This window comes from Alosa alosa, chromosome 7 (assembly GCF_017589495.1).
Source record: "Alosa alosa isolate M-15738 ecotype Scorff River chromosome 7, AALO_Geno_1.1, whole genome shotgun sequence".
NCBI lineage: Eukaryota > Metazoa > Chordata > Actinopteri > Clupeiformes > Clupeidae > Alosa > Alosa alosa.
The window spans coordinates 31,020,558-31,043,776 of record NC_063195.1 but is presented as its reverse complement, the minus strand read 5'-3'; the positions used below and the strand labels follow the sequence as shown (position 1 = coordinate 31,043,776).

General features: G+C 47.9%; 1 protein-coding gene across 1 annotated transcript; it reads left to right on the top strand.

The window, feature by feature from the left end:
* Positions 1-502: 502 nt before the first annotated feature.
* LOC125296992 (sphingosine kinase 1-like) lies at positions 503-22,363 on the top strand. The gene is made up of 5 exons (XM_048247117.1): positions 503-1,028; positions 12,061-12,210; positions 19,523-19,617; positions 20,058-20,173; positions 21,337-22,363. Exons 1-5 carry the CDS (start codon positions 599-601, stop codon positions 22,289-22,291), a joined length of 1,746 nt encoding a protein of 581 aa, XP_048103074.1. The 5' UTR covers positions 503-598; the 3' UTR covers positions 22,292-22,363.
* The last annotated feature ends 856 nt before the right edge of the window (positions 22,364-23,219 follow it).

Here is a 23,219-nt window from a genome sequence, read left to right as displayed (position 1 = left end):
CAGTGGCGCACGAGGATATTACGTGATGCCCAATTCTCTTGAGACCTCACTTCTCTGATTCAAGTGTGTGTAATTACTTCCGCTGAGTCTGTGGATATTCATCACAAGATGAAAGTGTTTATTCTTCTAAAACGACGCTAGCAAACTAAAATAGTAAAAAGTAAAACAAAAAAAGAGTTGAGGGGCCTAGCCTGTGTGATGTAATGCGTTCTCCACAGACGCTACTACAGTAAATATATCGAGCCAATTTTCTCTTATTTATTTTGGTAATTTTCCATACTAACTGACATGACAATTATCCTCTTTCCTCTTTCTACAACCATTTCACCAAGTTGCCCTGGAGATAAAGACAATAGGCTACTGCCGCGGCTTTACCAATTTCCGTCACTAGGGAGAGACGTGGCACGTCCTTCCCTTAGGTTTCAAAACAGTCCAGCGCGGAACTCCGGTTTCTGCCGCAGTTGAAAGTGTCAGACAGACAGACGCAGTCTGTTCCTCGCTAGTTCGCCTACCTACACAGCCTGTGTATGTGTGTGTGCCGCTCAAACATCCGCAAGCCGGGCTGCGGATCGCGCCCGGTCTCCGACCTCCAGAGAGGATGGATGAAAAGAGAGACGAACCGAACCTGTCCTATCGCAACGGCATTAGTCAGATCCAGTTGTATGGAGAATTCACGACCAAGGCCAGCCGAAAGGTCAGGTATGCAGTGAGCCTTACAGAGAGGGATCTTACTGTCCAAAAGATCACCTCGGCACCTGCAGGACGGAGCAAGGTGGTCTTCAACTTGCGGGACTGTGTTGGATGTCGGGCGTTTAAACCAGATGATAACACTGATGTGGGAGCGTATTTTTCTGCCTACTTTTACCCGTTTAAGAAGCGCTGGATGAGCTCTGGGGTAGCACGACAACGGACAGAACAGTGCTTTCGGGTCGCGTCGGGCTTGGACCCTCACTTGAACCTGGAGGAGGCTCAGCGATGGGCTCGAGCCATCAGTGAAGGGTCCGCGCATCAACGGCCTCAGCGAAATGGTGAGAAAGTAAACCTCGTCTCATTCTATTAGCCTAGTTTTTTGGACCCACATATACAACTGAGAGTTAATACATTATAGTCATGGCTAATTCATGATAACCTTTCCATGTTTCAGTAACAAATGAAAAACTAATTGGAAAGTCAATACAGAGAGTTACATTTGGAGATAGAATGACATTATACGGGCTTAAGTGTCTATCTCAGAAGAGACTAAATGACTCACACAAAGGTGAAAAAGAGTTTGCAGCAACATATTTGATCGTCTAGAAGAGACAAGAAAACTGCAGTCTTTTCCGTCTTGCGTGTAGCGTGAAAGCGCACCATGTTGCGCATGACTGAACATTTGCGATTAAACTGCTCCAGCCTGTAGACGTGGTTTGGATTTAACCGTCTGAAAGCAACCACCTTGCATTACGGGAATGCAGCTCCGTTGCCATGTCTTAGTTACGCGTTGACAACAGCAGGGCGCATCCCCTTTCTATCTTGAAGAATTGAAGTCAAAGGAGCTTGGACTATCCATCAAAGCATCAAGAGGAAATTAAATATTTACTTGAAAGAGGGGTTAGAGAAAACATAGAGGTTTTACATATTCATAACAATGCACATTTTCAATGTAAGCAAGCAATTTCCAGAAAGGAAGCAATTCAAATGTATGTTGCTACACTAGATGTGTGACCTGTCTTGTGAAGTAAGAGCTGATGGTTACAGGTTCAGAGTCTAAAAACTTTTATGACAGCAATGGAAACCTTATTGCACATTCATTTCACTATGAATCATATAGCTCTACACAACACACACTGTTGTAGTCATTGTCATCTAAGAGACTGACATTCTGATGTTGCATTTCAAACCACAAGAAGTTCTAACAAGGTCACAAGGTTTCTCTCACTCAGTTTCTCACATATGGGACACATAGTCTGACCCAAGGAAGCTGACCAGTGCAGTCTTTTATAACAGTCTCCCAGTCTTTGGTTTGGCTTGGTTGGATGTCCATCACTTCCTACCCGCATTCCACAGCGCGCCTCAGCCACGAGGTCTTATAGCGATGGGAAGGGTCATGTGATCTCCATCCCGGCCGTCCGGCTGTCTAAAAGACGGTGCTTTCACAGTGGGTCATTCAGCCGCTCGATTGTGCCGTAGATGTGAGCTCAGGCCGAGAGGAGTTGTTTACCCAGATTGCTGTGGGGAGAAAGCTAAACAGAATGTTACATTTAGTCTGCGAAGGTTGAGATTTGAGGTTTTTCCCTCAGTGGCCATCTTGGATGAGACTTCACAAGCTTGTCTTTCTGGAACACAACTGCATCACTGTCTCCAAACACAGTCTCAAATTTAGCCACTCAGAGGACGAGAGCAGAAGGGCTTCTTCTGCGCCAGCAATGACCTCTGCCTTAACGTGTTGAAAACTCAAATCACAAGTTTGAGGACAAGCTAATGTAGGGCTTGATATAAACTCACAGAGGTGCAGAAAGTGTTTGTGTTTTGTATTTGTGTGTGACTGTGTGCACTGTGTACGTGTGTGACTGTGTGCACTGTGTATGTGTGTGTGTAGTGGAGTCAGCCAGAGTGTGTCAAAGCCAACCAGACCAATCAGAGATGCAACAGCAAGGGGATAGGGCCTTCAAGGAAAGTCTCCTTGTGTGAGGCTGAGGCATCATCTGAAACTGTCTTTCCCAAACAGCAGTGGTTACGCCTGGATTGCAAGCCCAACTTCAAGCGCACAGTGCCAAGTATAGCCCTGCGTGTGCGCCGCCATCAAAGACATCGTAGTGGGGAACGGGATGCAAATAGAGTATTTTTATCTGCGCACTGCATTCATTCATGAACTCTGTGCGTGAGATAAAAAAAACACACAAAGCCCATTCCACGTCCAACAAAGCGCAGCGTTCCCCGGTGCAAAACACGCTCGCTCCCTCGTTTAGGGTTTTAGTTTTCTGTGGTAATGTCCCCTGTGTCTTCTCTCATCTCTCCTCTGGATTATATGTGCTTTAAAATAGCAGCAAACTGCTGTTATCTGTTCAGAGCTCTGAAGCAGCCTCGGAATAACAATCATTCTGAAAGTTCAGATGAGAAGCTGTGCTCTGCTCTGCATGGGATTTAGGTTACGAAAGGTCATGAAGGTCATCTCAATAATGACCTCAGGAGTATGGAAGAAAACGACTCACACTCAACTCAGGTATGCTATCTACGCCTCAATCTTCACACCCCAGAAAGATCCAGTATTATTACGTTTTACGTTTCTCCATAATGACCATAATTTATCATAATGACCACTTGATACAAATTCAATTAAATCAAAATGCTGCCAAGTAATAAATAGGCTCTAGTGTTCTTTCTCTCGCTCCACTCCAAGGTGGTTCAACTATGCTGGCTATTATTAGCACACTGCACACTTTTATATTCTCCTCGCTTCAGAAAGTTCTAGATACGATCAGCTCCGCCACAGCGACTGCAAATGACTAATAATTCAAAACGCTGCCTGCTAGCCATGGACATGCCACTGTACTGTACTGTACTGTACTGTACTGTACTGAGTTGCGTCCATCCTTACAGCACAGAGTGGCTGTTTCTCTGCTCCACGCTGCTCACGGGAGGCAGAAAGCAGGTCATTCTGCTGTGCTGGTATTATTAATGTATCAGGCTCCTCAGCCAGGCTCCTATATGCAGAATATGCACACAGAGCATCAGTGTGGTGAGTTATGAGAGGCTATGAAAAAGGGTGGAGGCTATTAAAAAGGGTGGAGGGTATTAATACCCCAGCCACACACACACACACCCAGCCACCCACCCTGCAGGCCTTCCAGTGATATTTATGTTGGCTCCTCTTGGACCACTGGAAATCGATGGACATGCATTTTCTCCCCCAGCCCTGATGACTGGACGTTGGGTGGCTGCTGCAATGCCGAAGGAAGTGACTTGAGTTACTCAGAACGTGGGTGACGGAGGAGAGGAGATTCTCACAGGAGACTGGAGCTGACTGGAGCTGAGTGTAGAGAGTTTGTCGAGGTGAAGGCCAGGTCTACTACTCCTGCAAAGCTGCAGCCTTCAGACGGATATGGCGGCTACGAGATGCTATTTATTGCCGTCTGGCAATCTGCCATTCAAGTCAAATGATAAATGATTATGCAAAGCAGTCTGACTGCACTCAACCTTCAAGTGGTCAAAAGAAAGAGAGAGAGAGGGAGAGAGAGAGAAAGAGGTTTGTGGCTACTAGCAGCAGACTTCCTGCCCGCTCAGATGAGTTGTAGCTACAGTTTCCCTCCCTTTTAGCGTGAGAGGAATAAAGAGTTTAATTTTCACAAAAATGCTAGAAATGCGCTCAGGGTCATGTTTCCACTCCCAGATGTGGTGCCATCTGCTCGTTATAAAGAGGGGCTCACTCACTTTCAGTAAGGCTTTTGAGTTAGTTTAACGTGCAGTGTTATGTCTGGGTTCTTTTCTTTGGCCCATGGTGGGGTTCACTCACACAAACACACACACACACACACATTATGCATGCATGCAGTTACACAGATACAAATACACACACACACACATATGCACCACGGGTAAACAAATATAAACACATACACAGACACACATAAGCACCACGGGTAAACAAATATAAACACATACACAGACATACACACAGACCACGGGTAAACAAATATAAACACATACACAGACACACACATATGCACTGTGGATACACAGATACAAACACACACACACACTCACTCACACGCACACACACACACACACACATGCACTCCGGGTAAACACACATACAATCACGCACGCACCTGTGCGAAGTGTGGTCCCGGGCGTCCTATGAGCTCAGGCAAAAGAGATAATGAGGAAATCAATGGGCAGGTAAATGAGAGGCTGTGAACAGCCAGAGGGAGAGAGATGAGAGCTGGACTCAGTCAGCCATTGTGCTCTGTTCCCCACAAGGCCTCCAGAGGATTTAAACACTCCGTGTGTGTGTGTGTGTGTGTTGCGTATGCGTGTGTGTTTGAAGGGATAACAAAGAAGTCTGTCCACGCTAAGTCAACACTTAAGTATTTTATGTGCTGGAGGTTTATAATCTCGTGTGCTTTTTGTGTTGTGTGAGCCTCTGTTGTCAAGGCTCATAAGTGTTTATCATACACAGCAGCACTCAGCCAAGATGGGGCGGAATGCCATTAAGTATGTGAATGTGCATGTATGTCTGTGTGTGTGTGTGTGTGTGTGTGCACGCGTGTGTGTGTGTGTGTGTGCTCCAGCAGTAGAACATAAGCATTAGTCTCTTCTCTGCCTCTTTCTCTCCCTCCCTCCCTCCCTCGTTCTTTTCCCTCCGTCAATCTCCATCTCCTCCGTCCCTCGGGACGGCTGTGCTGTGCTGCTGCTGTGCTGTGCTGTGCTGCTGCTGTGCTGTGCTGTGCTGTGCTGTGCTGTGCGGCTGCTCTGCTCTGCTCTCTGGGATGGGCTTGATGATGTTCTGGCAGGTGCCTCATCCTCTCCTCTAACAGACCCCGGCCACTCACTCACTCACACAGTAGAAAGGCAGCTAGCTGGGTTTCATGTTGATGGTGTACCTGTCTTCAACACCACCAAACTAAACACCCACTAACTGAACGCATGCGCTACTAATTGAACATATGCTGATTGTGTAACTTCAAGAGAGGCTGGCTGTAGTAGTTTAAAGCACATGCATTTGTGGGTGTCTGTGGGTGTTTATCTGTGTGACGGATACAGAATTTCTGTTCTGTATTTCTTCCTCATTAGTCAGACTTCAATGCAGTAGCAGCAGAGGGTCTGTCTGTGGGATAAAATACAGTATAACGAACTACAGTGCTATTTTAGTCCGCAGGCGGCTGCCCGCCTCTCTTGTTGTGTGTGAGGAGGTTGAACTTCCTGTGAGTATCAGATCTATCAGATGTGGGCTCCTCACTGTCACCTGAGAGAATGAGAGAACTCACAAAGGGAACTACTCAAGACAGAGACAGCATGGGGGACATCCCTCCAATGGGTGCTCTCTTTCTTTCGTTCTCTCTCTCTTACTTTTACTCTTTCACTTTCTTTCTGACTCTGGTTTTTACTCATTCAGGTATTTTCACCATTGTCCAGTTCCATTCCATTTCCACAGGAAATCCACATGATCGTCTGTCCACACTTTACGTCATTTGTCCTCACAGACCCACATTCACAGAACTGAAGCTTGTTCAGATCCAACCAGACTGACGTGGGACCTGTGGCCTAGTCGCATCTGGTGTACAGAAAGTGAAATCATAGCAAGACAGGGAGAGATATCTGAGTGAGAGCTCAGAGAGAGAGAGAGAGAAATAGAGAGAGAGAGAGATAAAGATCAGAGAGAGAGAGAGATATCTGAGTGAGAGCACATAGAGAGAGAGAGAGAGAGAGATAAAGATCAGAGAGAGAGATATCTGAGTGAGAGCACATAGAGAGAGAGAGAGAGAGAGATAAAGATCAGAGAGAGAGAGAGAGAGAGATGAGATCCAGTATTGATGAGGTAGTGATCTGGTGTCATCTTATCTCTGAGGTGCTCATGACATCCTCAGTAGCAGCACCACTATGTAAAGCACAATGTTAAGTGAGCAAGACACTGGAGCACAGACAGAAAAGGGTTGAGTGAGAATTCACAGAGAGAGAGAGAGAGAGAGAGAGAGAGAGAGAGAGAGAGATGAGATCCAGTATTCGTGAGGTAGTGATCTGGTGTTTGCTTATCTCTATGGTGCTCATGACATTCTCCTTTACAGTGACAGCACCCCTCCGATCAAATAGAACACACTCACACAGAGACTCATATGTAAAGCACACTGTAAGTGAGGAATACCTGGACAGAGAGATGAAAGAGAGAATATAGGAGAAAGAGAAAAGAAAGAGAGAGAGAATAGGAGGAGAGTGAGAGAGCAGCCCCTACTGTATGCTCATGGGATCAGGAGACACTGTGTAAGTCATCCTTTGCTGCAGGGGTGTGCTTTTCTTCTGTGGTGGATCGACACACACACATACACACAAACACACACACCCTTTCTCCAGTGAGAGAGAGGAGACATGCCCCAGGGTAGTGGACGCATCCAATCTGGGCTGGCCAGGAGGCAAGTGGAGAGGGAGCCAAGGCCTCAAGTATTCAGGAGGCAGCTCAGGTGGTGAGGGAGTGCTGTGGCAGTCAGCAGGTGCAGATCACTAATTGAAAAGGGTTTGAAAGATGAGCAAGGGGTTGGCGTGTGGATGATGGCAGCTCTGTGTCGTTTTTTTGGTGTGGGCATACAGTCACACCTCTACTGTAGTTTTCCATTTTAAGCACACATGTGTGAGTCTAGGGTTTTGTGGTTGGACAAATTTGATCTCTTTCACTTCCCCACTGGCTTCTCTTAAGATAAAATGTTAAAGATAAATGTTGACAATTGACAAAAAAAAGGGCTGAACACAGACCCTGGCGTTTATTCATAGCGTTGTGGCTGTGGACTTACATACAATACATACATTAACTCACCCTTCCACTGACTTGGGCTTTCCTTCCCTAATGGAGGCTGGTCAGGTTGCAACGCTCCTCCGAGCTCCGCCACAACTCATTCACACAGAGAGGCAGGGCCATCGATGGCAACATGAAATATTGATGCCACTGAGAAAGCATGACTTAGCTGGTTATTGGGATCCCAGAGGCACTTTGGCCTAGAAGTCATTATCTAGGTTACCTGACGTATCCGGTTTTATGGATGGATGAAGCTCTCTCTATCTCTCTCTCTCTATCTCTCTTTTGCTATCTCACTTTCTCTGATAAGGCGCTCTGAGTGTTTCTTTAGTCATTGGCTCCAGCACAGATGGAAAAAATGCAGGTTGGTCCTTACCTAAGGTTTAATGGCTTGTTTTTAGGGCGGCAGCCTTGATAAGCCAATCTCCTAGTTTCTACATCACACAGGGTTCGCACATAGACCAAGAGTCTGTATGTATACAGGACCACGTGCGGTAGTCATTCAGAACACACGTACGTATATAAACAAAGATGCCTGAAGCTGGGTTTTGTTTTTGTTGTGAGACCAGCATGTGAAGGACAGGCCAAGGGCATCTGATGGAGAAGGACAGTTTTGAATATCCAATGGAGTTGTCTAATTCCTCACACTCATTTTATTTGTATAGCACATTGAAACAAACAACAGTTGACCCAAAGTGCTTTACAAGTTAGAGCAGGGAAGGCAGAAACAATATGCCTTGAAGATACATAGACAGGTGTGCAAGACTCCATGAATACAGTTAAATAACGTAAAATAGAATAAAACAGATTTAAAAAGATAGTTTAAAGAGGTAAAACAAAGCATAAACTTAAATTAAAAGACTATAAAGTATAAAAACCAAATGATAAATGCCCAAGGATAAGAAAATAAGAATCTGAAGATATCTGAAGTGTACTGTAAACCTGTGTTTCCTTGTGTGCAAATTGGCCAAGCAGACAGCTTAGATGTTAGATCTTAGATGTCCATATGAAGTGGCGCCACTGCTATTTATTGTAATAATAGCTATTTCTATTGAATGCTGGCTGCAAGTCAGCTGAAGTTCGCTGAAACCTCCATGCTCTCATTCATCTTCATGTGAAGGACAGACCAAGGGCATCCTCATGTGAAGGACAGTGGGGAGGAATATCCAATGGAGTTGTACTCATTGTCCAATGCATTCCAGAGTAGCATACTGACTAGGATTAAAGAACCCCTCATACATATATTTCCCCCCCATCCCCACACACTCACACACACAAACACACACACACACACACAAACACACACACAGACCTCCCTGTCCAGCCATCCCTGTCCGGGTCAGCATTATGAAGAAGGGGATGTCATATTAGCCAGGAGAGATGAACCCTTCCACACACACACTCAAACATTCCTCCCCATCCTGCAGAAACGACTTGACTTGTTACTCTCATTGAGCTATTTCAAAATGCAGAGGGACACTGCCGTGTCCTCCCTTCTAGCCTCCTCTGTGTCCACACAGCCTACATAAAGAGCTTGGCACTCCGCTCATGAGTGAGATGACAAAGGCTCGAGGTCAAAGCCTCATTTCTGAAAAAGAGGAACAGTTAGAGGAACACTTCTCCAGAAACGAGGTCAGAAAACCGTTAGAGTGTGATCCAGACTTTGATCTCTTGCCATTCAGTGGTGATTTCTTATTGATGTTGCCTTGTTGCGTAACTCGAACAGTAGATCCTGTCTGTGTCGCCACATATCCACACAGGGCGTCGTTTGCGTGATTTGGCATACGTCGGTGCCTTAATGTTTGGCCCACAGGGAGATCTGTCTTTGAAGGAAAACAGAGATGTTGTTAATAAATAAACAACCCCTCTCTTAACACTCCACTAATCTAAGCTGGCAAAATTGCTGAACGCAGGGAAAAAAAACAAACTGACACGAAGGAGGGCAGATAAACAACACAACAACAACTAGCACAACACAACAACAATAAAAAGAACTCATCCTTCCTTTCAGATTTGTCCCCCTTAACCCCCCATCTCCTCCCGTGAATCCCAGTGCTCTGCTGTGACCTTTAGCTAAGTGAGAGCGCGGCGTGCTGATGAGATTTCATTAAGCCACGCTTGCGTTCGCTCATTATTTACCGTGCGGCGTAAGCAGCATTTGTGCCCAGTCGTCTTGTTTTGCTGCTGTCGGGGAGACTCAGCCGTAATGGCCCTGGATGCTGGATGCAATTGTTGTTTATCTTCAGAGCTGTTTAGGCAAGTTGCCGACCCCCCCCCCCAACCCCTTTACTGGCTGTTAAGCTGACCAGAGCAACGAGGATAGTGGGTGTGTAATGGTCTTGTCTTAGCGCAGCATCTTTATAGAGAAGGTAAAAGCTCAAGGATTGTCTTTTGGTGTTGAAACTGGAGGTGTCTTTGTGTTGTACTGTGCACTGCTGTTAGCAGCTGCAGTGTGTGGTTAGAGGAGGGGAAAAATTAAAATGTGAGCGTACGTGGATGCATGCACACACACACAGACAGACAGACACACACACACACACACAGATGTGCACACTCACGTACACCAACACATCTCACCACAGGATGTGATGAAAGCCTCTCCCGTGACCTTCTAGGGGCAAACAGTCTATTCATACATCGCTAGCCACCAGTGAACATGCTCGGAAACATGATTGTGTGGGACACAGATCTTTGTAGAGCTCTGGGTTTGTGGAAATGGTTTTAGGGAAAGTGGAGGAGAGAGAGAAAGAGAGGGAGGGAGGGAGGGAGGGAGAGAGGGAGGGGGAACATGACTACAGAACAAACAGCACCATCTAGCATCATTTAGTCACAGTATTCTAGAAGTGCTGCCATGGCCCTGTTCTAACAAAGGGCTCATTGTGGAGCAGAGAAATAACAATGAGTGATGTAGAATTCTAGAGACACAGATAGTACACTGTATTCACCTCACATTTTAGTTTACACAGGCCTGATAAGGGGATGGGGTCACAGCCAATCTGCTGTTTCCTGTTTCAAAATTGTTCTATACTAATCTCTAAGCTGAATGGGCATGAAGGTTTGGAAGGGGTACTGGAATTTGCGTATGTTTGTACAGGTTTCTGTTGTGTGAATGTGTGTGTGTATATTTGTATGTGTGAATTTGTTATTTGTATGTACAGTATGTATATGTCTTTTGTATGTGTATGTGTTGAAGGGGCAAGTGTGTACATGTCTTTTTGAATGCCTGTGTGTGTGTGTGTGTGCTTTATCTCTTGTTGTGTTGTGTGGTTGGTTAACACACTCATGGTGAGTGTTGTTTGAAAGTGAGAGCCAAGCTCCTCATCATACAAGAGGATCCCTGTAAGCGCTGGCAGCCCTGCAGGCAGCGCCCGGGTGCCAGCCTGGTGCCAGCTTTGGTGCCACTCTGCCATGTTCCACTGGCCAGCTCTCCTTCTCTGCAGCTCTCAGTGGAGCCAATCTGGCTCAACCACTGAAAAATTGCTCGGGTCCTGACCAAAAAAATAAGCACTGTTGCGACGTCTCACAGATGTTTTCTATTCAGTAGCATCATGAGGAGGGACACAGAGGAAGGGCCTGAACTATTTAGGGACTATTGCACCATTAGGGACGTGGCTCAAGGCTCGCGAAGGCGGCGGCACAAACCTGTGGTGAGGCGGCAAACCCTCCCTTCATTTCCTGCCGAGCCTCACCCCAGACAGCGCCCATCTGAGGAGACTCGGGGGGAAGAAAGGCAACATGGGGTAGTTCCCATAAAATATCTTAGAACATAGCGCTCTAGAATCGCTGGGTCCCACTGCATTGGGGAAAACAGTAGTCCACTCCACACACACACACTCACACACTCACACACACATATTCACCAGTGAACCCATTCTCTTTTCCCCCACTGTAGTGTGTCCTTGTGTTTACAAATAGGAGGCTTCCTGACCGTACTGAAATTGCTATGTGTGTGTTTACTCAAGAGATGTGGTGGTGTGTCATGACCAAAACTGCCAATTAAGCTTTATATGGGTCTATTCACTAGGGCCATTGGAGATAGACTGTTCCAGCCACCATATCAAAGCTTTTGTTTGGCCAAATGATAAGAAGGGTTGTTTTACTGAGGTGACTATACATGTAAATGATCGTTTGCGTGAAAAGTACTGATGCTGATTTTGACCAGAGCTGTACATTAAAAAAAAGACTAGACAGAACATTACAGAGATACTCAGAAAAGTACAAAAATGACAGAAAGAGACTCATTTTAAAAATGATAACAATAAGTCAATACTAAAGGTAAATACTACTACTGATAAAATAAAGTGAGATAAGACAAAAATAGTTAAAAAGCCAAAAACTGATGATGCAGTTGTATTCCAAATAAGCCTTTTAAGCCTTTGTTTTTGTTTTTGGTAGAAACTTTGGAAAAGAATTGGAAGTGTTATACCAGATAGGTTTAAAGCTGAGTAGCAAGTAAGTTAGCAATCAAGGATTTTTGTGGCTGACCCACCAGTGGAGGATTTTTATACCTCTTCTTACATCTCCTCTCTCCTTCTCTTCTCTCTCTCTCTCTTTCTCTCTGTGCTCTCCATCTCCAGGTGTCGTGTACAGTGAGGTCTGTCGCCCCTGCAAGGTGCTGCTGCTTCTGAACCCCCACAGCGGTAAAGGCCAGGCGCTGTCCCTCTTCACTGGACATGTCCAGCGCATGCTGCACGAGGCCTCCATCCCCCACACTCTCGTTGTCACAGGTACACAACAACAAACACATCTCTCACACACCTGTCATCACAGGTACAAAGCAACAAGCACATTTCTCACACATTCTCGTCGTCACAGGTACACAACAACAAACACATCTCTCACACACTCTCGTCGTCACAGGTACACAACAACAAACACATCTCTCACACACTCTCGTCGTCACAGGTACACAACAACAAACACATCTCTCACACACCTGTCATCCCAGGTACAAAGCAACAAACACATCTCTCACACACCTATCATCACAGGTACAAGGCAACAAACTCATTTCTCACACACCTGTCATCCCAGGTACACAACAACAAACACATCTCTCACACACCTGTCATCCCAGGTACAAAGCAACAAACACATCTTTCACACACCTGTCATCCCAGGTACACAAAAACAAACATATCTCTCACACACCTGTCATCCCAGGTAAGGCAACAGACACATCTCTCACACACCTGTCATCACAGGTACAAGTCAACAGACACATCTTTTACACACCTGTCATCCCAGGTACACAACAACAAACACATCTCTCACACACCTATCATCACAGGTATAAGTCAACAGACTCATCTCTCACACACTCATCCCTGGTACAAAGCAACAAACACATCTCTCACACACCTATCATCACAGGTACAAAGCAACAAACACCTCTCTCACACACCTGTTGTCCCAGATAAATACCAACAGACTCATCTTTGTTAAACTGACAGCATTGATGGATGCATTCCATGAGCACCAAATCCAATCCTTCTATTAGTAACCTTGTTTCACCCACAGTGCACCCAGTGTGTGTTTTACTGGGCATACAAGCTTGTTCTCCTGGTGCTGAAAATACTGCAGTATCAGATGACGGCCAGTCACAAAGGAGGCCTCTCTAGCTAGCAATCCTCTTAATGTCAGTTCGCCGGGGAAGTGCTTCATTTGCTTAAAAGGAAGAAGAAAGGGAGGGGAGGGGGGGTACCCACAGGCAAGCCGAAAACTCTCACTTGACAAAAAACGACTAATCCACAGGAAGTTTTAAATCTGTTATCTGACAGAAGAAACACGCACAAGGCCTAATTCACACTCAGGCACATACATACTATATATGAGCACACATTCTCTACTCTCTCTGTCTCTTTTCACACACACACACACACACACACACACACACACACACACACACACACACACACACACACACACGCACGCACGCACGCACGCACACACACACACACAGATACACACACACACACACACACACACACACACACACACACACACACACACACACACACACACAGATACACTGTTCATAACATACACAGACACACACACACCGAGCTTAGTGTGTGTTTTTGTCTCAGAAAGGGAAAGCCCATGCACCCCCTTCTCACTCTCCCCTCTTGGATTACAGTGTGAGTGGTTTCTCCGCTAACTGGGGTCCTGGATCCCATCCAAAGTAATCCCTATCTGTTGAAAGCCAACGGGGCCTCACAGCCTCAGGGGGAGCTTCCTGTCAAGGCAAGCCCGGCTGCTGGAGGCTAGCAGACAGTTAGCATTAGCGGGACGCTAATGGGAAAAGACACGGGTGATTACCGCTGCTTCTTTTGGCTGTGAGGTTGAAAGTGTGAAGGCATTAAGTGCCACTGCCCGTCGCTTGACCACTTCCCTCTGTCTCTGCAGCCAATTTAAGTTAATGTTCCTTGTGTAACTGTTTAATGCGGACTATTAGGCAGAAGGAGCATCAGTGGGCTCAAATGGTGCCTTTGGAGAAATCTCAGGCGAGGGGTTTCTCAACATCAGAGGGTTGTTACTGACACTTGATAGCTTTCGTCTGAGGTTCAAAGGACAGAATGTTGTTATCAAAGTGGTTGTCTCACAAGTCAGACAAGTCTTGCCAAAGTTGTACTTTAACTCGGCCAAGGAGAGCCAACCTAGAACAGTGTCAATGTCCAAACTATCAACTTCAAAGTATCAAAGTATAAAATGTAAAAAAAAATCAGTAGTGCAGCTGGTAAACATCACTGGTGTCTCTCTGTCCTCCAGAGCCCCATGCATGAGATACTGCAGGCCTACAGTGCATCCAAGGCCTTGACTGGTCAGACTACTGCTGCACACTGGACTGTAGAGTTGCAGTGTTTTTCTTGGGTCACTCAGAGCGTTGGTGGTACTGTACTGTACACCAGCTGTCTGGCCAGATGATGTCTCCATCCATGACACATTTGGGGACATCACTAAATAATGATACGCCAGCAGCATGAGCTCATAAGTCACAAGCACCCCCCCCTCTCTCTCATTCTCTCTCTCTCTCTCTCTCGTGAGAGGGCACGTCCTGTACATGGGGCACAGAGGGCCCCTCCCTGGCCTCCCCAAGCAGGCTGGGCAGGCTGACTGGACAGGGTTGCTGAGCAAGCGCTCTTAAATCCATCCTCCTCCTCCTCTTCCTCCTCTTCCTCCTCCTCCTCCGCTCAGCTCAGCCCAGCCTGTCCGTCATGGCCCCGTGCTGACCCTCCGCATCCTCCCTCACAGGAGACTGAGCGATCACACTCATGCACGCACACACACACAGATACAGATACACACACACACACACACAGATACAGACACACACACACACACACACACACACACACACACACACACACACACACACAGATACACTGTTCATAACATACACAGACACACACACACAGAGCTTAATAATGATACGCCAGCAGCATGACACACGCACCCACACACACACATCACACACACGCACGCAGGCACGCAGGCACACACACACACACACACACATGCCAAAAACAAATGAAAATTGCAGCGCACACAGTCACCGGCCATCTGGTTACCCGCTTGCTGTCATGAGGACGGGAATTTTGGGCTTGGTTTCCACGGTAATTCCATGAGCCTGCAGCAACTGGCTCAAAGGGGAAAGAAGTCTGGACTTCGATATAATATTAGATATTGTGTGTTACTGACAGTAATGGAGCCCCCCCTTTATTCTGTTGCTGTCAGTCTCTGGGAGACTTGTAAGAGTGCCAAGCACAACCCCAGAACAACCTCAGCTCTCTGTAGCTGTCAATCTGAATCGGCCCAAACACTAGAGAGAAAGCCGGCCTCTCTCAAATTCTCAGTGCTGAGGAAAATCCATCCATCACTTTACTTCAGCGTCTCTCTGGGCTGAGCTGGCAGGCCGGCTCTGTGGTGTCAGAGTGCATTTGGTTTGGGGACGCAGGTCGGCCATTTGGATTACGTAAGCCCACCACCACAGAGAGGGACAGCAGTCACATCTCAGGGGAGAGAGGGAGGAAGGGCGGGTGTATCTTTTGTTCAGGGTTGCCGGAAGACTGCTTTCCCATTACGTGTGTGTGTGTGTGTGTGTGTGTGTGTGTGTGTGTGTGTGTGTGTGTGTGTGTGTGTGTGTGTGTGTGTGTGTGTGTGTGTGTGTGTGTGTGTGTGTGTGCATAAACATCAGTATGAGGTTTGTGTGTATTCAGGTGTCACTTTAGGTTAAGCCTCACACATCCAGCATGAGATCGCACGCACACGCTCATACTAATACTCTTTTCTATTACAGTGTCTCCCCCCTTTGTTCATCCCTCTCTCTCTCTCTCTCTCTCTCTCTCTCTCTCTGCCAGTACCAAAAAAAAGCAGAGTGGACTGGCACTAGGTAATGAGTTATGAGTGTGAGCATGTCTTGCTTGGCATGTCTCGCTTGGCAGGCACTGAACCGACCGGCCGGCCTGCAGGACGTTACCTCGGCCCTGGAGAGCCGCTACACTGCAGAGCGCCGCCACAGTCTGCCACAACAGCCACTGCAGAGAGAGAGAGAGAGAGAGAGAGAGAGAGAGAGAGAGAGAGAGAGAGAGGCTGTGAAAGAATACTGGGTCGGAGCACAGCATGGAGCAACCTTTGTGCTTGCAGACACTGAGAGAGAGAGAGAGGGGAAGAGAGGGGGCGTGAGAGGCAGAGACTCATATTTAAAGGGGGAGAAGGAAGGAAGAGATACAGAGAAAAAGATACAGAGAGGAGTGATAGCAAGGGAGAGGCGGGGGGTGGAATTTGAAGAGAAAAACAAAACAAAACAAAAAAAAACAAGAAAAAGCAATATTGGAACAACGTGAGATGGAGGAAACGCGACACACAGACAGGAGAGCTAACATGGCGACAGACCCAAGTCAAGTCATGTTTATTTATAAAGCACTTTAAACACAGCACCAGTTGACCAAAGTGCTGTACAATAAGAAAAAGTGGAGAAACCAGATAGACAGATAATGAAAGATCAACACACAAGAGCAGGGGGAGTGGTACAAACAAACATATCAGTAAGTTATGTAAAAGACAAACAGTACAAAATAGAAAATAACATAGATCAAATAAGCACTAATACTGAGTTAAAAGCTTAAAGGGAGTTTTAAGATGTGATTTAAAAGCAGGCAAAGAAGGAGCCGGTCTTATATGTAGTGGGAGCTCATTCCATAGTTTAGGGCCAATTACTGCAAAAGCCCGATCTCCCCTGCTCTTTAACCTTGATGGTGGGACTACAAGGCGGCCTTGGACAGCAGGCCTAAGTGCCCTTGATGGAGCATGTGGTTTTAACAGATAAGTAGGTGCAAGCCCATTTAAAGATTTAAAAACAAAGAGTAGAATTTTAAAATGAATCCTAAAACAAACAGGAAGCCAGTGAAGGGCAGCAAGCACTGGTGCTTTTGCTTTCGCGTTTTAGTCAGGAGGCGAGCAGCTGCATTTTGGACTAGCTGAAGGTGGGCGAGGGAGGAGCAGCTAGCGCCAGCATAGAGGGCATTAGAATAGTCAAGGCGTGATGAAATGAAGGCATGAATCACCTTTTCAAAATTGTTAAAAGATAAAAAGGGCTTGACCTTAGATAACAGCCTTAGATGGAAGAAACTTGATTTGACTACAGACTCACAGACAGGAGAGCTAACATGGCGACAGACCCAGACACACAGACAGGAGAGCTAACAGGCGACAGACCCAGACACACAGGCAGGAGAGCTAACAGGGCAAACCCAAACAGACAAAAGAGTTAACAGAGACAGAGAGAGACAGAGGTCCAAACAGAAGTGTTGGAAAGTCAGGTCCACTTGGCATCTCTCTCTCTCTTCCCTCTCTTTCTCTCTCTCTCCTCCCTCTGTTCTGGCTGGTCTCGGATCACCGGCTTCAGAGCCTCTGCATAGGCAGATGGGATGTGACTGGACTGATAAGGGGGAATCGATCCGGGGGCCTGGCACCAAGAGAGAGAGAGAGAGGAGAGGGGAGAAGAGAGAGAGAGAAAGGCCTGTAATCAGATGCCTCCCCCGGGGGTGGGGGTTAAGCATGTTTAACAGGCCTGTGCTAACCGGAGCCCGGAGGAGGGACAATGCCTCCCCCCCCCACCCCCCCCGTCAAGTGAGTGAATCTTCCCAGGCATCGCTCAAAAGCTCCGACATGAGATGCTCAGCGAGATTAATTTGTGAACATGAAGCGTGAAGAGGACAGCCGTTTTTGTGCAAGTGAGGGAGGGTAGCAAACGCTAGGCAGCGTGATCAGGGGAGAAAAGACCTGGCAGAGTACGTCCACAGGCTGAGTGGATGGATCAAAGAACAAAGATTCATTTTTCATAGTTTCATGAAGTACAGCAAGAATGTTCATCCTATGAGTGATCAAACCAGTTCTCTGTCTGTGTTTTTGTTGGGATAATGGGATTGTGGTTTTGCTTTGAACTTTCTCTGTTTTTTTGGCATAAGCTTTTCTGGCACTTCCCTCGTTCTTGAACATTACAAACTGGGCCGTACTGTATGAGTGAGATGCCTGTGCCAGCAGTGTGTGTGTGTGTGTGTGCATGTGCGTGCGTGTGTGTGTGCATGTGCGTGTATGTGTGTGTGTGCACATGCGTGTGTGCATGTATGCATGTGTGTATGCATGTGTGTGTGTGTGTGTGTGTGTGTGTGTGTGTGTGTTCTAATCTTAGCTCTAGCTCTGACGGGAAGTGTGGTGTGGACCCGGGTGAGAGTGGTATGTGATGAGGCAGCAGCAGAGGGAGGGGAGTGACCTGCCCACTGCAGGCTGCTGCTGCTGCCCACTGCAGGCTGCTGCTGCTGCTGCTGCTGCCCACTGCAGGCTACTGCCACTACGCTGTTGGAATGCACACACATACACACATAAAATTATACAAAACAACATGCAATCACAAACAGACACTAACACACACACACACAAATGGATAAATACATGTAATATACTGACACACAGTCTGGAGGATCTAAACAGCAAGTGCTCTGGTTTCAGTTAGTGTTGCCTCACAGTGAGTGGGCACATACTTTGAGAGTGCTTAAGATGTTATGTGCTCAAGGCCAGTGAAACTAGTCATGCAGATGGGGAAATTCCACTCATTCTACTCTCTGACTAATAGTCTCATCCGTGTGCCCCTGATTACTTACTGGTTATTTAGTAAGCCCACTTGACAGGACTGCACCTCCCTGAAATCACCTCAGGTGAACATACCAGGCAATGCTGGAGTGCACCTCACCTCACGCAGCGTTTCATCTAAGATTAGCTCATTCACATTACACATGTCCAACAGCAGTGAGGATAGAAGGCACCGTGGGAGGCTTAGAGGCAGGCAGGCAGCAGGAGTACAATTCACTCATCACTCAAAAAATATTCTAAGTGTTACATTTGTAAGAAACAAAGTTTATACTCTGAGAAGTTCTATGTTACTCACATGACAACTCAGTCAAGGAGCTTGGTGTATCAATTTGAGTCAAAACCTTTGTGTCCGTTTCAGTCTATTTTGTTACTTGATATGGGAATGTCTTGACATAGACCCTGCTGTGTGTTGTGAAATAAATAGTAACAATTTGACTAAAACAGTTCCAACAAAACGACTATACAAAATGAATTGTGTCCTAGATCTGATTAACACTTACTTACTGTGATAGATAGAACTCATGATGTGTTCTGAAGGGCATAACTTTAACTGCACCCCAGACGTTTTAGTGTTCTGAAACAGCTCTCAAGTGCCATAGTTAATAAAGTTAAACATTATGGGACATTACGTGGAACATGGTGTAATATAATGTTGAACGTTCTCATTAACTCTCCATTTCCATTGAACACGCAGCACTGCAAATGAACAGGTGCTCCAACCAATCACAGTTGACTTTCAGGGCTGTTGAGCAGGCTCCGGTGCCATATAGATTATATACATTGGCCAAATTAAATTATTACCGCGTTCTGGCTTCTCATATGACATGGCCAATGAAATCTGTCACTGCCTATGTGATTGATGGATGATTTTCTCTCCCCCCTGTGTAGAGAGGCAGAACCACGCACGGGAGCTGGTGAGAGAGGCTGATCTGACCAAGTGGGACGCCCTGGTCATCATGTCAGGAGACGGCCTGCTGTTTGAGGTGAGCTAATAGAAATCCCCACCACTACTGTGTCTCTGTCCTTGGTGGTGTGATTAGTTGCCTTTGGTATATTCCCCTGAGGTGAAGTCTGGAGGCGGAGAAATGGAAGTCAGCAGTTTGTGTTGTGCTTTGTGGACTTGCTTGACCTTGTCTGGCACACCAGAGACGCTGGAAACTTTTGAAACAGCCCTTCAAACTGACTTAATCAGCCACTCCAACACATACTGTACCTGCGGATATGCATTGTGCTTTTAGTCTGAGTCACCACACAGCCGAGTGTTTGTTTGAAAGGCTGCGTGCGTAGGGGTGATGAGGGGTCACAGCGAGTGGCTCCTTGGGACGAGTGCGGCCGGCGGGGCTCGTCTCACGGCCTCGGCAGCGCCCCCTTGTGTCTGCTCTGTTCTTGTTGTCTAACGTGGTTCTGTCTGCTCTGTCCCCAGGTAGTGAACGGCCTGATGGAGAGGGAGGACTGGGAGGAGGCCATTCAGACCCCACTGGGGATCCTTCCAGGGGGCTCCGGGAACGCACTGGCCGCCTCCATCCATCACTATGCAGGGTAAGAGAAAGAGAGAGAGAGAGAGAGAGAGAGAAAGGAAGAGAGAGAGAGAAAGAAAGGAAAGAGAGAGAGAGAGAGAAAGAAAGAGAAAGTGTGTGTGAGGGAGAGAGAGAGAAATGGAGAGACAGAAAGAAAGAAAGAGAGAGAAAGGGAGAGAGAGAGAATGAGAGAGACAGAGTGTGTGTGTGAAAAAGAGAGACAGAGAAAAAAAGAAAGAGAGAGAGAGAGATGTAGGGAGAGAGGTGGGGAATAAAAGGCAAAGACGCTCTTGTATAGAGGGGTAAGGAGGAGACAGACAGAGAGAGAGAGAGAGAGAGAGAGAGGGAGGAGACAGACAGAGACAGACAGAGAGAGAGAGAGGGTGCCCATCATTGTGATGTTATTTATGTTTGGGCACATGCCCAGTTATTCAGGAGGGACTGCGGCAGCACTCTGGAACAGCGCGGGCCAGGCCAGAGGGGTGGGGGCACACTGGGGGTTTCGCTCGCACAATCCCACGAGCAGAGCGCTCGGAGCCATGCACAAAGAGAGGAAGGATCCAGAGGCTGTTTTGTTCTCTCCCTGTAGGGGGGAGTAAAGGGGGCAGAGTGTCCATGGCTGTTTTTTTTGGGGGGAGTTTTTTTTTGGGGGTGGGGAGGGGGGTTATGCAGTTCTCAGATGCACTCAAAATACATTTGAGTTAGTTGAGCCAATGTGTTTGCACTGATCATGACAGATCTATTTGATGTGAACATTGGCTTAAGTGCTACTCAGTTTTTTACACATTCTTAAATCTTCGGTGAATTCCACCCTTAAATAGAAAAGGCTCAACTGATCAACCAATCACAGAAAACAGCTCCATGTTTGTCTCTAAAGCAGATGAGGTCGTGCCCCTGTGCAAATATTAGCATAAGCATGGTGATGACAGCTGGATCTGAGCCCCCTGTAGACACAGACGTAATTGGTGCTCCGATCTGACAGATGAGGCTGAGTGACATTTAGGGATGGTGATAGGGGAGGGGGGTATATGGGGTAGAAGGCTTTTTGGGGTGGGGGTAAAGTGTGTGTGTGTCTGGGGGTGTTGCTGACCTCTCCACCCTCTCACCAGCTGGGCCCGCCGGTGTCCTTTGTCTTCCATGGTCGGCGCTTCAGCTCACGGCGTCTCTCGCTCTCTCTCCTGACAGGTCACAGCCGGTGTCCAGCGAGGAGCTGCTGGTGAGCTGCGGCTTCCTGCTGTGCAAGGGCCTGGTGACGCGGCTGGACCTGACGTCCGTGTGCCTGGGCTCGGCGCCGCAGCCGCAGCGGCTCTTCTCCTTCCTGTCGCTGGCCTGGGGCTTCGTGGCCGACGTGGACATCGAGAGCGAGAAGTACCGGCACGTGGGCGCCGCCCGCTTCACCGTGGGCACGCTGGTGCGCCTGGCGTCGCTGCGCGTCTACCAGGGCAAGCTGGCCTACCTGCCAGCAGAGGCGGCGGCGGCGGCGTCCACATCGACAGACACACCGCTGTGTCCCGCGTCGTCCTCTACTACCTCGGAGGTGCCGTCGGCCCACACGCACCCCCACCCCACCTCCTCCTCCCCCCACGGCTTCTGCTCGTCCCTGGTGTGCCGCTCCTCGAGAGCCTCACCTGGCCAGAATGTCACGCACACCTTCCACAACTACTGCAACTCCAACAACGCCTCCAAGGCCAAGCGGGGCCGGGACAGGCCCCCTCTGGCCCCGGCCTTGGGCCGTGGGCGGGCCCCGGACTCCCTCCTGGTGCCCCTGGACCAGCCGGTGCCCAGCGACTGGACGGTGGTGCCCGAGGAGGACTTTGTGCTGGTCCTGGCCATGTACCAGTCGCACCTGTCGGAGGACCTGCAAGCGGCGCCCGACTCCACCCTGGAAGACGGGCTCATCCACCTCTTCTACATCAAGGCGGGCATCTCGCGCGCCACCCTGCTTCGCCTCTTCCTGGCCATGGAGAAGGGCGCCCATGTGGACGCCAGCTGCCCGCACCTGGTCCACGCCAAGGTGCGGGCGCTCCGCCTGGAGCCCTACTCGGCCAAGGGGACGATCACAGTGGACGGGGAGCTGGTGGACTACGGGCCGGTGCAGGCCCAGGTGCATGGCAGTCTGGCTCGGCTCATCGCCAGCTAGAGCGAAGACGCGCAGGACCGACCGACCGACCGGACCGACCGACCGACCGACCGACCGACCGACACAAAACCTCCTCAACCACCCCAAAGGCTACAACTGCGCCAGTTCAAACTATTTTATTCTTGCTGCTTTAAAGGAAAGTGCAATTTGGTGTAGATCTGAGTCAAATGCATATCCAATGACGAGACAAATGTCAAGGAAGTGGGGGCACAACGTTTAAAGATGGTATGAGTCCTTGAAAATACAGTTGTATTCCAGGCAGCACTCTAAAAGTGGCTCCAAATAACCCAGATATGTCATGCGTGATATCTCGACGCAAGATGCAGCAGATATGGATTTGACCCAGGTCTAATATGGTGGTAAATGCCTCTGGAGACAACTGAGATGATTTTTTTTATTTTTCTACTGACTTTCCTCTTTCTTCCTCCCCTCCATTTGCCTCTCCCACTCTCACTCTCTCTTTTTTCTTCCCCATCCCTTGTTCCCAGCGATGAGAACAACGCCCCCTGGGGGTGACCCTGAGTAAGCCACGCTCGCTCTGCTGCTGCCTCTCGTTACGCGCGAGCCGCTCATGGCTGTGAATGTGTCGTGACAGTGTGTTACTAGGACCCAGGCCGCAGGCAGGCAGCAACTCCACTAGCCGTGCTGTCTGCCCCCACGAGCCTTTCGGGCACACAGTGCAGGGAGGGAGAGTAGTACTGTAATGTAGTATCCCTTCACCACGCTGCCCGCAGTGTAAAAACAAAGCACTAACCAGTCACACTGCAGCATGTTTTTTTTTGTTTTTGTTTTTTTTTACAGACCGGGGTGTCAACTCAACTTGAATTATCTTTGCTCGTATGCAGTCTGTGTTTGCTTTCTATCTCTTTCGTTTAGTTTTTTGTTGTTGTTCGGATGTTTGGCAAGTCAAGACTGCTTTGACTCAGCA

What these genes read in the sequence shown, in the direction of transcription:
- LOC125296992 (XM_048247117.1), top strand. Translation starts at nt 599, where the DNA reads ATGGATGAAAAGAGAGACGAACCGAACCTGTCCTATCGCAACGGCATT. An exon ending in TCAACGGCCTCAGCGAAATG is followed by an intron (nt 1,029 to 12,060) that starts GTGAGAAAGTAA and finishes CTCCATCTCCAG; the next exon opens with GTGTCGTGTACAGTGAGGTC. An exon ending in TCCATCCATCACTATGCAGG is followed by an intron (nt 20,174 to 21,336) that starts GTAAGAGAAAGA and finishes CTCTCCTGACAG; the next exon opens with GTCACAGCCGGTGTCCAGCG.